The 16,314-nt window shown below is 45.9% G+C and overlaps 3 protein-coding genes across 3 annotated transcripts; 2 read left to right on the top strand and 1 right to left on the bottom strand.

The window, feature by feature from the left end:
- Window positions 1–2,532: 2,532 nt before the first annotated feature.
- Window positions 2,533–4,002, top strand: PtA15_1A569 (uncharacterized protein; the record flags this gene model as incomplete). Its single annotated transcript, XM_053165609.1, has 3 exons — window positions 2,533–3,492; window positions 3,568–3,747; window positions 3,841–4,002. 3 exons carry the CDS (start codon window positions 2,533–2,535, stop codon window positions 4,000–4,002), a joined length of 1,302 nt encoding a protein of 433 aa, XP_053016784.1.
- Window positions 4,003–11,484: 7,482 nt separating this feature from the next.
- Window positions 11,485–11,940, bottom strand: PtA15_1A568 (uncharacterized protein; the record flags this gene model as incomplete). Its single annotated transcript, XM_053165608.1, has 2 exons — window positions 11,485–11,774; window positions 11,898–11,940. 2 exons carry the CDS (start codon window positions 11,938–11,940, stop codon window positions 11,485–11,487), a joined length of 333 nt encoding a protein of 110 aa, XP_053016783.1.
- Window positions 11,941–12,758: 818 nt separating this feature from the next.
- Window positions 12,759–15,118, top strand: PtA15_1A567 (uncharacterized protein; the record flags this gene model as incomplete). Its single annotated transcript, XM_053165607.1, has 6 exons — window positions 12,759–13,071; window positions 13,145–13,726; window positions 13,796–13,921; window positions 13,999–14,208; window positions 14,284–14,939; window positions 15,041–15,118. The coding sequence occupies 6 exons, from the start codon at window positions 12,759–12,761 to the stop codon at window positions 15,116–15,118; spliced, it is 1,965 nt and encodes a 654-aa protein (XP_053016782.1).
- Between the last annotated feature and the right edge of the window lie 1,196 nt (window positions 15,119–16,314).

Below are 16,314 nucleotides of genomic sequence, written 5' to 3'. Positions count from 1 at the left end.
GCCAGTCAAGCTTCCTGATGATGCCATGGATGTCGACGAGATGGCTTTGGCTATGAAAGAGGCAGACTTCTCGCACACCGACTTCCAACAAGAATGTGTTGATCAAAATATTTGCATTCAATGCGGCGGTGCTTTCGATGAAGCACACTATCAAGCTCGTGGTTGTACGCTCAGCAAGGAAATGAAAATGGACATGTCCGATATGTTGCAATTGTTGTGGAAGGAATGGGGGGGATTGGTTTGGAAGCGCAAAGGGGGTTCCAGGCAAAGTGATTCCAAATGGGCTCCAGAGAATTTATCGAAGAGAAGCGGCGGTTCCACTTGTGAAACTCCATAAAATATTATGTGTCCTATGGGAGTTGAACCCATGTCTCTTATATCCATGTCAAGTGTACTAACCACTGTACTAAGGACGTTTGGATATGAATGGCTGCAGGTGGGTGAATGAACATCCACTGGTGTCACATGAAGATCCCTAATTGAGGGTAAGACCTGTAAATGACAGGTCATGAATGAGTGACACCAGCAGGTATGATAAAGCTAAGAGTAGCAGAACCACAACCTGACACCACTCGGCCAAAACCTCCAGCAAAGCTGGTTCCAAGTTGTTCTCCTTCGCCGATGGGCAGGGTTGATAAAGGCAAGAAGCTTCAATCTTTGGCGGAAGTGGACGGCTTCCCTTTCAAGCGGCGTGTCGCGGATTCTGTGGAACAATCACAATCTCTTGTTGAGGATCCAGCCTTGTCTGCCAACGCTATCAACACCAAAGAAATGACGGCTGGTAAAATCTTTTTCAATGCCTGCATGGCGGATAAGATGAACACCAGTGATTGTAAGCAGGCCCATTTTGTTAAGAGATCCTTTCGGGCCAATGAAAACCCTGTCTTTAATGGTGCTTTGCTAATAGACAAGGATCACAAGGCTGATGTTTATGCTTTGGTTGATTCTGGCGCATCCGCCTCTTTTATTGACATTGATTTTGCCAGGAAGATTAAAATAGAAACATTTCCGATGGCTGTGGGCTTGCAATGCAAGTCCTTCAATGGGACATCGGCGGCCTCTGGAGATATAGTTTCTTATGTAAAAGGGGATATTTTGATCCCTACGACTTGCGGTTCAACTCTTTGTTCACATGTTACTCTCCATTTAACTAAATTAGCTTCTGCAGATTTAGTATTAGGGAATTTGTGGTTAAGGGATTCCGGCACATATGTCGGAGGACTTAACAGAGAGGTTGTAATGTATGATTGTGTACAGGAAAATTGTGAAATTTCCTGCAATGAAGCTTTGTTGCTTACAGATGAGTTTTCGGACGTGTTTGTCACAGAATCTTTGGTGTGCCTTCCCCCTCATAGAGGGCAGTTTGACTGTGAGGTTAACCTTAAGAGTGGAGTGGTTCCTCCATTCGGCAAGATGTACAATCTAAGCAAGTCTGAAAGGGACGAGTTGAAGACTTATATTGACAAAAGTCTTGCTAAAGGGTTTATTAGGTTATTGTCTTCTTCGGCGGCGGCGCCTATGCTTAGATTGTACATCTTGCCGAATGGAGGAACCGCTCCACTCTTAAGGTTAACCTCACAGTAGAACTGCCCTCTATGAGGGGGAAGGCACGCCAAAGATTCTGTGACAAACACGTCCGAAAACTCATCTGTAAGCGACAAAGCTTCATTGCAGGAAAGTTCACAATTTTCCTGTACACAATCATACATTACAACCTCTCGGTTAAGTCCTCCGACAAATGTGCCGGAATCCCTTATACCGGGTTGTTTTTTCACCAAAACCTTACACCCGGCACCCCCTGGCGGGTGCGTAGTGGATGCGAGGGGTGCCGGGTACCTGCCTGATTGCCATCTCTACGTCGAATAGCCAAGTTGGTCGCGCTCCCCTGTCCGGTCGGCTGCAGAAATGCTTCTGGAATTTGCCTGTTATTAATTTTTTATTTGTGCTAAATTTGGGTCTCAGTTTTCCAAAGTATCTATAACGAGTTATATTTGACAAATCTTTGCCAATAATATTGAGTCTTCCATGTTCCTCAAGTAAACCACTAGACAGGAAAAAAAAAAACCGTGAACACAACCAGAGAGCTTACTGCGACTGAGTGTGCTTTTCTAGCATTGAGGAAATCATCCCTCTGAAAAATAGTAGATTTTGGGTTTGGCTTAGGAGACTTTCAAGGCCCAAAGGGGTCAGGGGAAGAAGTTGAGTGAGAGACATGCTCTCGGGGAGTGAGAGTCCGACCGAGGCTGTTGATGCAATTCAAGACATTTCTTGAGTCCCTATATGCCACACGAAAGAATAATGCTTCCTCCGAGACCTGATCATCAATTGATTTGAATGCTTGGGGATGTGAGAGATTAGGAGGGTTGAAGTAAGTGTGGCAGAAGAATGAAGATAGGTTATAGCTGAAGTTTGTCCAGTCGTTGGAGCTGAGCTTTATGTTGAAAGGTCTATATAAATCAGTCGAAATTTTGACTTCTATCGAGATACCTGACCAAGAATACCTACTTTTTTTTTTATCAGACAGCCATCAGAATGATGCAGAGAATGGCCTTCTGGCGGCCGCAGCAGCTGTGGCAGGGCGCTCGCAGCAGAGCGCGGATCGTAGCCCCGCTGGGGATGCGCGTGACCCAGCGACATCGCTTCGCCAGCTCCGGCCGGGGGAATCTCTTCGACCCATTCCAACTGCTGGCATCTGAACTCAACCAAGTCAAAGAAGACGTTCATGCTCTCGTCGACTCGGCCGACCCCGCGCTAGCATCGATTGCGAAATACTACTTCGCCTCACCCCAACCCGGAAAACATCTCCGACCGCTCCTCATCTTGTTGGTCTCGCAAGCCACCGCCGCCCCTCTGTCGCCCGATCATTACGAAGCTCCTCGAATCAACACACCGATCTCGGCACCTGATATCCTCGATGATCCCAACCCTTTTGCGCCGCTCACGACGGCTTCGATCACCCCAGATGCGACCATCTTACCAGCCCAACAGAGGCTAGCCGCGATAGCCGAACTGCTCCATGTGGCCTCTCTTTTACATGACGATGTAATCGATTCTGCTGAGACTCGCAGGGGCCAGCTCTCGGCGCCCTTGAAGTTCGGCGGCAAGCTCTCAATCTTTGCCGGCGATTTCCTGGTTGCTCGGGCCTCAATGGCCCTTGCCCGTCTGGGAAACTCTGAAGTCAACAAATTGGTCTCGAGCATAAGCATGGAGATGATCGAAGGCGAGATCGTCCAACTCGCTACCATCCTCAACAAGTCACCCTCTTCCTATCCATCTGCTGCTCCTGATGTTCACCTGCAAGACCCTCCCATTCCTCACTCGTTTGATGAGACTCTGTTCGACGCATATCGCCGTAAAAACTACCTCAAAACTGCATCAATCATCTCTAAGTTTTGTCAGGCTGCTGTTCTCTTGTCTCCAATATCAAGCCAGGATGAATCGTTAGTTACAGCAAGCTATGAATACGGGAACCATTTAGGTCTAGCTTTCCAAGTTAAGTCAACCTCCCCCCCCCCCCCCCATTATATTCATCATTTGTTTTATTTACCATGATTTCCTGGGGAACAGATTGTGGATGACATTTTAAATTTTACGGGGTCCAATGAGTCCTACGGGAGGGCCGGAGACTGGTCGGATCTGAAATCAGGCTTGATCACTGCCCCAGCTCTATTTGCATGGAAAGAATGTGGGAGCAAGTTTGGCGAGCTAGTCAGTCGAGGGTTCAAGGATACTGGAGATCTTGATCTAGTTGAGTCTTTGCAAGTATCCCAGAGTTTTACATTTTTTGATGGAGATTAATGAGTTTGTCCGATTGTTGCTGTTGTTGGATAATGGTGCCAGGCTGGAAAAATGATTGATGATTCTGATGCAATCTCCAAATCTTACCAATTGGCTGCCCATCATGTCCAGATCAGCCAGGCTCAGTTAAATCATTTCCAAGACTCATCTGCTAAGCAAGTGTTAAATCAAATATCTAACTCAGTCTTGGACAGGAAACATTAGATTTTATGCTGCTCTCCAGCTCATTGTTGTTTGTAGAATGGCAGACCACACAATCAAAGCTTTGGTTAAATCATGTCAGGAGAGAATGTAAGGCCTTCTGGTGAATCTGAAGCCCCTGCAAATGTTGTTTTAGGCCCTGTTTGGCACTGATATAAATATAGGTGATATAATCACCAGTTAATTCAATAAAAAATACAAAATTCAACATAAAGCCTCCAGAATTTTTTTGTAGGCAACCTACAGTGCTGGTCTCTTCAACTGTGAGCCCAGAATCAACTTATCCAGCCATCTTCAGCACCATAATACCATTATGGTGTTGCAAGCCACTCACCAAAGTTTGGCCAAAAAAAGGCCAAGCGCGCATGGCCAACCCTAAAGCCCGCTTGGCTGATCCTCAAGCCCGCCTGGCACACTCCCAACCCCCGCTTGGCATATTGCAAAGTGGCGGGGTTTGGCACAAAGCCCCGCTGGGCTGATTTCAAGTGAGGGTGCCACGCACACCAAACACTGTGCCGGCCATCAAGGAGAGAAGTTTCCCTCCTTGATGGTCGGTCTACAAACCGGTCATTGAGAAGGGAAGACTCCCTTCTTGATGATCAATACAAGTATCACCCACCACAAAGGGAGTCTTTCCTCCCCAATGACCAGCCTACAGACCGGCCATTGAGAAGGAAAAGCTCCCTTGTCAATGTCCAATGAGTGACGTCAAGAAGCAAAAACATTTCCCCTCCTCAAGGGTACGTTGTTCTTGCCTTTTGAGGCAGAGAACAGGGCCGGCGTCTGATGACCGGTGTGTTGCATGCCAAGTCACAGATCCCACATTGGCCCAGAGCTTGATCTCGGCCAAGTGGGACTTGGCTGTGTGCCAAGCTCTGCCCCCCGCGCAACCTGCCCAATGAGGCCGCTGGGGACATACCCAACCCCCGGAGGCACTCGGCCAAGCAGGAGTTGGGTATGTGCCCAGACGGGCTTGCAACACCATATATCACTTCATATTGGTCAAAAGTGATATAATGGTATTATGGTGCTGAAGATGACTGAATCAGTTGAATCTGATTTCAAAGTTGAAGAGACCAGCACTTTAGGTTGCCTCCAAGAAAAATTTGGAGGCTTTATGTTGAATTTTCTATTTTTTATTGAATTAATCAGTGAATATATCACCTATAATTATATCGGTGCCAAATGGGGCCTTAGCTTCACAAAGATGTGATTTTTTGTGGGCCTAGGTGGTCTCACTGGAGGCACCAGATCTGCTTTTGCATGGTCTGTAGATCACAGAACTTGAGAACTGTTCTATGTCTCTTGCACCCTCCTCACTATGTATTGTTTCCATTTCAGAATGTGTTCTCAGTAATCTAAATAATATATCTAAAGGAATAGACGCTGGGGGCCAAACAAACCTATACATTGACTGTCATGCAATGTAACACTGGCATTGATCTGCAATGTAGGGCTGGCATGGAATTTGCTTTTGTATTAACCACCTCTGTTCCCTCTGAAGCAACTCTGCTTGGATGGACTTGGTAACAGCAACACCGCAAGTGCTGTGCTACACGCAGCAGAAGCGTAGCAAAAGCGCTGCGGGTTTGGGCCCACTACTTAGCGGCGCAGTGCGCTATCCACGCCACTTCAGCAAAAAGCCGCTAGAAGCGGTAAAAAGCTGCTCCAGCCGCTTATATACTGCTTTTGCTGCGCTATTTTGTAGCAAAAGCGGGAAAAAATTGCTGCGCTACACGGAGGTCATGTTTGGCATTCATTATTTTTGCTGCTCTGGCACTGAAGCGGTCCACCGCTACTACTATTGCTAATTGGCCCTGGAAATAGTGGGGAGCCACTATGCTGCGCTATTTTGCCGCTTTTTGTAGCCTAGCGCAGCGCTTGTGGTGTTGGTAACAGAGTCTTTTTGGTTCTTTTCAAACAGGTTCAGACTCTCCTCTTTGACCTTTCACACCCTGTGATGGTCAAGCCATTTTGAATTTCACACCCCTGGAAACCCAAATTTGGGGGCTATTCCCTTGTCAATCATATAAAGGCTGTAGGTATATGAGATGTGGAGAATGAAGTTGAGATAGAGCTGGTACTTTGCAGCCCATGTGAACTTAACCAAGTACCTCACTGCTGTGGGTATGACACAGCCTGTCTTGCAAAGCAAGCCTCCTACAGCCCTTGGTAGCAGGGACTTGCACCCTATTTCCCCTTTTTGTGGGGGCTATATTCTAGATTTTGGTGGGAGGGATTTTTCAAAGTGTATAATTCCCTGCTTCCAAAACTTTCTTGTGATTAAACTTGCTGAGGTTCAAGACTGGCTTGTGCCTGTCCAAACTGGAGAATTTTAGGTATCTCAGGCCCTGTTTGGAGCCAATATGATCCAGGTGATGTGTTAGTTTTTCTGCCTGGAATCTTATGTGACATCTGATCAGGCCCGCCAAAACTTGATCAAATGTCACAACAATCCATGTTATATCATGTGATTCTATTGGCTCCAAACAGGGCCTCAATCCATTCCTTTGACTCCAAAAACACCCATACTGTGGATGTTACACAGAAAACGTCTGGGATCAGCACCTCAGTTTCCACATTTCTCTCTACACTAAAACGTAGGGATGGCCTTGTGGTACCTGGTGGTACAGTAAACCACAGGAGCAGTCCAAAATTGGGTCATTGGACAACCTGGAGGTTAATCAAACATTGTGCTTTTGCATGCAGGGCAAGGTTGACACACCATTGGCGCATCCTTAACCAAAAATAGGTTTTGGTGGTTTTGGTGAGGAAGATGTTCATTTAACTTGTGTTGCGCATTGTTGATTCAACATTGCCAGCCATGTTGGCCAAGTCAAAAGTAATCACAACACTTGGAGTCAAACCTGCCTTACCACTGATCAACCTTGGAACCCCAGAGGGAATCTTACCCAACTATGCAAGAAATCTTCCTTGAGGATTGGTGCCAAGTTATCCACACTATCAAGTATCTCCTTATTATATTCCACTATGAATCTTCAACTTATTCAGTTGAGCTTTTGTCAAAGTTTTTTTTTTCAAAAAAAAAAAATGGAGACTTTGTGGGGCATCATCAAAAGCCTGAAAACAACCAGCAACAGTTTTTTTCATGCCATTAAATTAATTGTGGCAGAACATTAACTAGACACAAGGGTGTCATCAATGCTCTGCCAAATTATTGAGAGAACAGTGGCCCGGCTCCAGTTTGTTGTGACATGTAGATAGTACCCAACTACAACAACTGTCACAGACTTATTGTACATAATATTCAGCCTTATTCTATACTCTTTAATAGAATCATCCATTCTTACAAGATCTACTCTCAACAAGTTATGAGCCTATCTTGCTAGAGTAGCTTGTTTTTTTTACAAGACACCAACACCGGCCCAGGACAAGTCTTATTGTAGTCAATCAAAGTGACGAGCACCGTAGTCAATCATTAACAAGCCTAGTAGTCTGCCGGCATGATTGTTTCCAGAATGCCTACTTCTACACGCCAGGAGAAGATGAAGCAATTATCCCGTATCATGAGCGGATCGCACTCGGCATCATTCAATCCTCTGTGCACCCCAACTTGTCCTTTGACATACTCAATGTTGAAATTTCAGCTAAGGTCTATGCACACCTGGTCTCTAAATTCGGGATTGTTAACCGGGCACAGCAACTCCAGGCGTGGGAGAAGTTGAAAGCCATCTCACTTTCCTACTACACTAGCGCTGCAGAGGTGCTTGCGGATTTCAATCAGTGCGCAAGGACTTTCATGGAACAGGTCATTGAGTTGACTTGGGATGAAATCTGCAGCTTCATCCTGCAGGGCAACCTATGCGACCACCTTTGTTCATCTGTTGATCACAAAATTGACCTGTTTATGGAAACCCACCACTCAATTGCGCCTGGCCCAATTGAGATCCTGCAGTACTGGGACGCAGCTAGAGCTGAAGCCAATCTAGCGGAGTCAACTGGACAAGCGGAATCTTTGTTGATGAATGTCACTCTAGCTAGCCGTGCCATGCCTAGTGTTTCAGGAACTAATCCCGGTAACGTTTCAGGAGCTCATGAGAAGAGTGAAGTTGCCGCGATGGCGGTGAGCAAGCCAGCCCAATGCTTCATCTGTCAGCAAATAGGATATATGTTGTCCAAGTGTCCCAAGAGCCAAAAAATAATCCAACAAATTGCAACTCGGTTCCACGCACTCATGCCCCTCCCAACTTCCCACCCTGCTCTGTGACATATCACCAGGGGATATATGTTCCCACTCCCCAGGGAGTGCCAGAGCTGAATTTGATGTGAGTTTTGGTTGGATGTGAGCCTGATGTGCATCAGTAACTCATCCCTAAATGAATTGAAGTGGATTCAGAAGTGAGTCAAAAGTCAGTCAGAATTGATTTGGGAGTCAACACAATGTTGTGTAGAATTCTTTTGTTTTCTAGGTAGAACTAGAGGAAAAAACATGATGAAATGATATTTCACCCAAGTCCAACTCATCAATTGCTCCTGTTTGATGATGTCAAAGGATAGGAAAGCAAAATTGCCATTCTTGGATGTAATTCCTGTAAAAAAAATGAGCTTCTTGCAATTCACATTATATGCCTTCATGTACAAAATTAAAGTAAAAGTCAACTTGGTATTATTGGGAAAAATGAATAAATAGGCCTTTTATAAAGTTTTGGAAAATATGAGTTCATTTCAAATGCTTGATTGCAATAAGTGTAACAGCATGCTTAGCTATACACCCACTTAGACTACACCGGGTTATCCCACTTTTCAGCTTGGTTGTCCTCTTGAAGCTGCATGATATACACAAGGCTGAAAAAAGAGGCAATGCCTCCACATTGCCTGTGTTTTGGGCCCTGATTTTTTATTGGGTTGAGGGAAACCAATTGCTTGTTACCCAGAGCTGGGAGTTGCATTAGGTGTTCCACATAGATGTTCATCCTTGCTTCAGTGCTTCCCCTCATCTAAAATCACTATATTATCTACTCAATAGTTCTTTTATCCCACCATCTCAATTGAATTTTTCCAAAGTCTCAAGTGATATTTGATGAAAATTTCATTGTACCTAGATGGAAAGATCAATGCATTTATTTCTATTTCTTATCAATCTCCAGGTTGGTGTTTACAAATGATTGGGAGTGGTGGCATCATGAATGAGTCAAACTGCCAGATTTGTGGAAAAATGAGGCAAGCTGACACTTTGTTCCTGAGTGTGACATCAGCCAAACAAAGAAAAATCATCATGAGGAAGAAAGAAATATCACTTTTTTAGGTGCAAGGATCTGAATAAATCAAACAAATCTCAGGATAGACCTCAACAATGAAGAATGTGTTTTATGTTGGGTATAACCCAATCAGTCAATCATAAAAAGATATATTAAATCTGGTGCCCACTTCCTATGGCTGTTGTTATCAGAGGAAAACTAAGTGTTTCTTCCATTTTTTTTCAGCTCTTGCTATTTTAGACTTTCATGTGAAAGACCAGTTCTGCCACCGCGTCACTGCAGGATTTTGAATGAGCAGGGTCGTCGGGGAGAGAATTTATGGTGGTGAGAGTGAAGGTGAATCCTTGCGGGTTCAGAGTAGGGGAGCGCGTGGTCTCCTCTCGTCAAGGATGTAATCAGATGGATGGAGAGGGCGGGCGCGGACTGGAGGATAGGGCAGGGGATTGGTGGACGTAGAAAGCGTTGAAGATCTTGGTCATGACATCGAGGAGCATGATACTTCATGTGGGGCAGGCGAGGACCGGCGCCGAGTCAGGCGGAGCAATGAACAATGACAGGACCTTCACCGGCATCGACGGCCTGCTGGACGCCCCCAGGGTGGGTGGTGACTAAGGCGGCAAGAGAATTGATGTTGTGGGCGGCTTGCTATGACCGGCACAGACAGGTCATTTGTAGAGACAGTAAAATGAAGATGTGTCTGGTGAGAGTCAAACTCACGACCTCAGCTATGCTGAGACACATACTAGAGTGCTGTCTTTACCAACTAGGCTACAGACGCTTGTGGCTGCCTGTGGCTGCCAGCTGGGTGGTTGGTTGGTAGTGCTCATGGGTCAATCCAACAGCCCTCCATACTGTGGTGATACATCATTGTAGCAGACTAACAGACAACTCAACATCATTGCAAATCCAAGTCCCCCCAATGACTGGCACAGACCGGTCATTGGGGGGAGATCTGAGTCCCCTTGATGACCGGTGCAGACCGGTCATTGGGAGGAGATCTGAGTCCCATCAATGGCCAGTCAGACCGGTCAACCAGCCATTGAGAGGTGTGATTTCCCAGCTCAATGGCCAGTCAGACCAGTCATTGAGAGGTATGAGCCCCCTCAATGGCCGGTCTGACCGGTCATCCAGAGATGTGCAGACCACCAAAGAGTTCAAAGCCTCCTGGCAAGCAAGGGCAAATTCTAACTGCTTGAAGCCAACTTCCTTGGATTTGGAACAACCCTGGATGTCCCTGACTGGTCATCCAGAGGAGTAAACCTCTCAAGCTGACCTGTAAACACTCGGACGAGTGTGTGCAGGCCAGCATTTTGTCTGCCCAGGTGCAGGGCCCTGGCAACAGAGTTGTGTTCAGGTGGGTGCAAAGGATGTCAGGGCCCAGGGGCCTTGTGTCATGTGCGAGCTGGGATCAATACTTAAAGGGCTAGGGGGAAGCTGTTTGTCCCCCCAGGGGATCTGGGTTTTGTCCCACCCCCTCCCTGAAGGCCCCCTATTTAATCTGAGTAGGCTCCTTCTTGATTTCAAAAAACACAAATTTGAATCTTGAACAAACCTTTTTTTTCAAACTTCAAACTCACACAAAACAAAAAATATGACCACAATCAAAACATACAAAAAATAAAATAAACTCAAACAAAACCAAAAATTTACACTCAAACAAAACATAAAATCTAAATTCAAACAAAACATAAACTCTCAACTCAAGCAAAAAAACAAACTTTAACTTTTTAAACTTAAAAACACAAATTTGCAACTTTTAATTTCTTTTACCTGCAATTTCAATGAAATGCAGCATAAACCCATGAAGTCAGTTTCTGTGAAACTGTGGTTTTAATAAACTTGGATCAGAGGGAGGGCCCTTGAGAGGGTAATTGGAATCATACAGGGTGCACAAGAAGGTTTGGCAGCTTTGACATGTCTGCTCATATCATCAGCCTCATGCGACTTGTTTGGTTGTGATCTAATGTAGGGGTGTAAAGGGGCGCCATCCGCAGATCCTATCACTGTCATTAGAGAAAAGTTTGGTCTTGGGCAAGAGCAGACAGGAGAGGTTTGGCGGGGTGACCAAGCTGATCATTGGTTGTGCGACAGCACCAGGGAATTTTTGCACTTACGTTTTTCTTAGCCAAGGTGTGGGCTTCAACTTCTATCTGATGCTTCTCAAACTCAAGTCTGTTGACAGCTTATGGTTGACTGTCCCTTGGAAATTTCAAAGCAGAAGCTGCTTCATCAACCAAATCAATGGCAATCAATGGCCTGCTATGTATCAGTGGGACTTGGGAGAGAGCAGTTGCAGTGACAATGGCATGGTTGAGGATTCCAGCAGCTGGGCCCAAAGTGGGGGGATACTGTTGGTTGGCAGGGCTTGAAGTAGTTCCTGCTGCTGGGTCTGGAACTTTATGACCTGCTTGATCAAGACATGGTCGTGTACAACCTTGCCAAGATCAGCCTTGACAATGACAAGGTTGTCTTTCCTGACGGCATGGTCATTGGCCAGCTTGGCAAGATTGATTGAGGTAGCGGGATAGAAGAGGTTGGTATGGCTGGCCTTGAACCCTACAATGTAGAGTCTTTCCGTTCTGCAATTAACTGTTAGTATTCAACCATTCTGCACAATGAGCTTGGCAAAAAGCTGACCATTACGCAGTGTTTGCCATCATGGAGACCACCCTGCTGAACCATCCCCCCAATGTGGGGGGATGGTGCAAGCCTGCAGTGGCATGGCAGTGGCGGTGGTGGTGTTGGTGGTTTTCCTGGATGGTTGGTGAGGGTAGGGTGGAATGGATTGTTTGCTGCGCTTGAGGTATGGACAACTCGAAATGGGAGTAACTGGTTCAGCAATGTCGGTAGTTATGTATACCTGGGGACCACATATTGATGGCGGTGGTGATGTTGCCTTGGTCATCTTGGTGGGGTTGTTGTTGTGAACCTGGAGGTAAGTCCAAATCAAATCCAGAGGCCCGTGAGCCGCGGGGGCTAGGCTATATAAGACTGCGAGCTGGCCAGTCAGGTTCTCCCCCCAGGCGCATCTGTTTTGTCTGTAATTCCAGCAGGCTGTGCGTCTAAGGCTCCCCCGCTGCTGCATATGCATTTGCACAGTCTGGGGTGTTAAAGAGATGGCCCCCACTTAGCAGATTGCCACCGCGCTGCTGAGGGCCTTCCTGACATAATGTTTGACCCATCCGGTGAGTTGGGCGGCAGTATGGGCCTGCAGGGTGCAGCAGCTTTGGCTGGTGTTGGGCTAGGTTGTGTTTTTTGTGGAGGCTCTCCTCAGATGAGGAAGGCCTTTTTTGCTTTTTTGTGATTAAAAGATAGGGAGAACCCTTTCTTTGTTGTTGTGTGGATAAAAAATAGGGGAAACCCTTCATTTTTTTTCCACAAAACTCTGGTTAATATCGGAAACGTTACACTCGGGCGGCGAGAGATTCCACATACCCACGTCCGGCTGCAACGCATGACAAATGGACCTGAGTGTGTCCGTAACGGCGCTTATCGCCCTGCGCTGGGGACCGCCCACTCGCAACTCAGAATTCTTCGAAAATGTTTGCCTCACTCTCTCTCCTGCAAGTGGGGTGGCTCATAATTGGTTCCAAGGCTCTGGCCAGGCCGCTCCTGGAAGGTTTACCAGACCATGATGCCACCATCCCCCTTAACCTCGACTCAAACAGTCAGGCCCGAGGCTCTGAAGGGAACAGTTTTTCGCTTGGTCCAGACGCACCTCCGAGTCCCAACTTTCAAGAGAAACTGTCGAATCGAAAGCGACTGTTGGGCCAGGATCAGCAACACGCGGGCCAAACATCGCCACACCTCTCGACTATGGAACGCGATAAGGGATCTGATGGCAAACAGAATAGTGTGCTGATATTTCAATCCAGGCTGACAAATGCTGCGGGGTGGTTAAACTCAAACTGACATCTTGACGCCAGATATTCTTCAAGAAGAAAAACTGGGATCGAATGCAGGAAAACGAAAAAAAAATCAAGAAGGCACCATGGATCATTTGAATCCTACCGTTCGTCTAGGAGGCTCATCGCCAACTGAACTTGAGCAGTGGTTCTTGACCGCGTGGCAAAGTAAGCATGCCGCATCCTTCACTGTGCCCATGGATCCTACCCTCCAAATGTCCGCTGTATTTATCCAAGCCTCTTGGGCGCGGGTTCCAGGTTTAGGAGGGCTCGATAGCCAGGCGGAAGCCTATCAACAGCCTTCAATCAAACCACTAACTTTCGACCAGTCATCACACTCTTTCTCACCTGCTCGGACCAACACCCCATACTTCCCAGGCGTCAAGGAGGGGCATCACTCAACTTTGCCATCAGGATCAGAATCTCATCTTCCTTCTCCGTCCAATTTTCAGTTGGGCTCAAGCAGCGGGGATTCGGCTGCGTCTTCGGCCTCGTGGCCATCTGACTCTGAAGACTATCATGTCCCACAAGGCTCTCAAGCCTTAGAACAACGGCTGGCAAGACCTGTTAAGGTACTGGGATCTTCTGTGAACCACAACAGTGGTAAGTCAAAATCTTCATGTACATATATCTGTATCTCTTGTGATCGGGGTTAAAAACATGCTTGTTCAGCTCCGATGGATGATTTTACTTGGCCATCTTTCCTGCCGAGCCGCGCCCACGGGCACCATGTTGATCAGGCCCATTTAATGCCTCAGCTACTGGATCTCAATGTGGAGTACCACGAGGAGAGGCATTGTAAGTCAGGATCATGTATCTTGTCAAGCTTTGCTTACTGAACATGTTTATTTACATCGCGTGTGATTCATTTTCAGCTCCGATTATTGAACTCGATTCAGAAGCTCCAACCCCGAGAGACGCCGAAAGCGAAGATTTTCATGAGTACGGCTCAAATAACGACAATTTGAGATTGTCTGTTGATTATGAAAACGTCACCGAGGAAATACAGAACAATGGACATCATCCTAGATCCAAATCCGTGGCACCTGTTCTTCGACCTGCTGAACACACCGAGGAAGCTCACCGTGAGTAAGAAATCGAGTAGCACTACTCTGGCTGAGATTTGAGCCTAATTTCTTTCTTGTGCGGCTTGAATCCAGCCCAAATGCTGCATTTAACCTCCGAATCTTCAAATCCCAGCCGCAGCGAGAAGGTTTTTGAGCACGTCCCCGATCCACATGTCCTAGTGGTTGATAATATTCGCCATAGCGAAAACGAGATGAACGCCGCAACCGGCCAGGCTGAACGGCCAGTCACACAAGCCAAGCAAAATGAAAACTACACAATGGAACATTCGGGTTTTTCAATGGGTTTTCTCAAAGAGCTCAAAGAGCAACTCGAACTCACGTCTTATCCTAAGAACAGCATGAGCCCCCCATTCTTGCAACAGTTCACAGAAAAATTTGGTACTGAGATCCGAAAACAATTTGACGACCACAAGGTCACAATTTACGATCGCGTTCAAGTCAACGGTTTTCCGGCTGTTATCTTTTCACCTTTCCATAAGAACTCATCTCGACCCTCGATTATTCGGGTCATCAACCAGACTTTTCGAAGTGGATCAAGAACCAAAGTGCCACGTGGATTGTGTAATATGTTCAACCAATTAATAGCCTGGATCATCTTCATCAATACGGCCATGTTGAGAATGGAAAACATTGCAGGGGCCAACTTGGAAGCCGAGAAGACTTCTCACGTCCGACTGACTAATTGGCTTTGGGAAGAGGTTTTCCATCCGCCCGGCGGCGGTTATCCAGTAATGGGAGTAGTTACAGAGTCAATGCTACCAGGAGAAGGCCAGGCATCAGATGGCAAGGTGTTTGGGCACCTCCAGGCGTCGCTTTTGGACTATCTTAGCCAGAAGCCATCAACAGAAAACTGCCTCAGGACTTCCATTTCCATTTTCCAGGCTTGGCACAAACACCTCAACAATAATTCACAGGCACAGCTTTTGGAGGATGGACCACAGTTGTTTCAAACTATACAATCACTTGTATTGGAGGCGACTTTCTCTCTATGGCAAGCTGACAATCTTATGCGACCATATCTTGACAAATCATCAAAAGATCACAAACCAAGCTTCCACATAGAAAACTTCACAGTTCCCAGCTTGAGTGATCTGCCACATCTACTTTTACCAGCCAAATTTTTATCTAAACCAGTCAGTTTGGGAGAACATGAAACCCTGATCATGACAGCTTTCAAGGAACAAAAGCCTTGGCTGCCTTTCAAACCATGCAAAAGCTGGTCAATGTACAACCTTCCAGTATTGCTTGAAGAAGAAATGGTCAATATCCTAGCAAGAAAATTCACCATCAGAATTGTGCACAAAAATCAAAAGGAAATTTATATGAATGACTTGGTGTCAAAGATAGAATATTTGCTCTTCCATTTGCAACTGTGCCACCACCACTTACTAGATTATCTCACCTCATTTCAAATCCAGCAAATTGAAAATGCACATGAGGCCTTTTCCAAATGGCTCTATAACATCATACTTCAGCCAGGACTCAGAAATTATCCTCTTGTTGGAACAATCATGACAATGGATAAAACTAAAACACAGATATCTTTGGCATCAAATTTTGATACAATTCAAAAAGAATTGATTGACTACATTTCCACACAGCATTCAAGTTACATGGTTTTTTGGATATCACTTGCTCTCATTGGTCATTGGTATAAAAATCACAATCATGCCAATGGTTATTGGACTCATTGCTTCAAGAATGATGAACAATACTGGAAGATCATGATGACCCTTCTGTGCAAAACATTAAAACTAAGAAAAAAACTGTGAGAGTATGATTGGCCTCCTGTGCAACATCATAGAGATCTTTGTTTAGGGATTAATTTATTTTTAGTCAAGAATACCACCTGTTTGGGTGGAGTCATTTGAGTAGCATAACTATTGTTGTTACCTGCTGCTACTATTATGCTAGTATTCCATCTGCTGGAAGATAATTACTAGAAATCTTGATGGGCCATGGATGATTGCCCATATTTTGTATTCTACTCTTTCATCAAAAAATATATGAATTATTTGGACTTGTTCTAACTAGTGTGGCCCAAGAGTTATTCCTATAGCTCCGCCTGGTTCACGTCACTATCTGAGGTCACCAGGGAAATAA

This window comes from Puccinia triticina, chromosome 1A (genome assembly GCF_026914185.1).
Source record: "Puccinia triticina chromosome 1A, complete sequence".
Taxonomy (NCBI): Eukaryota; Fungi; Basidiomycota; class Pucciniomycetes; order Pucciniales; family Pucciniaceae; genus Puccinia; species Puccinia triticina.
This window is presented reverse-complemented; position numbering and strand designations above follow the sequence as displayed.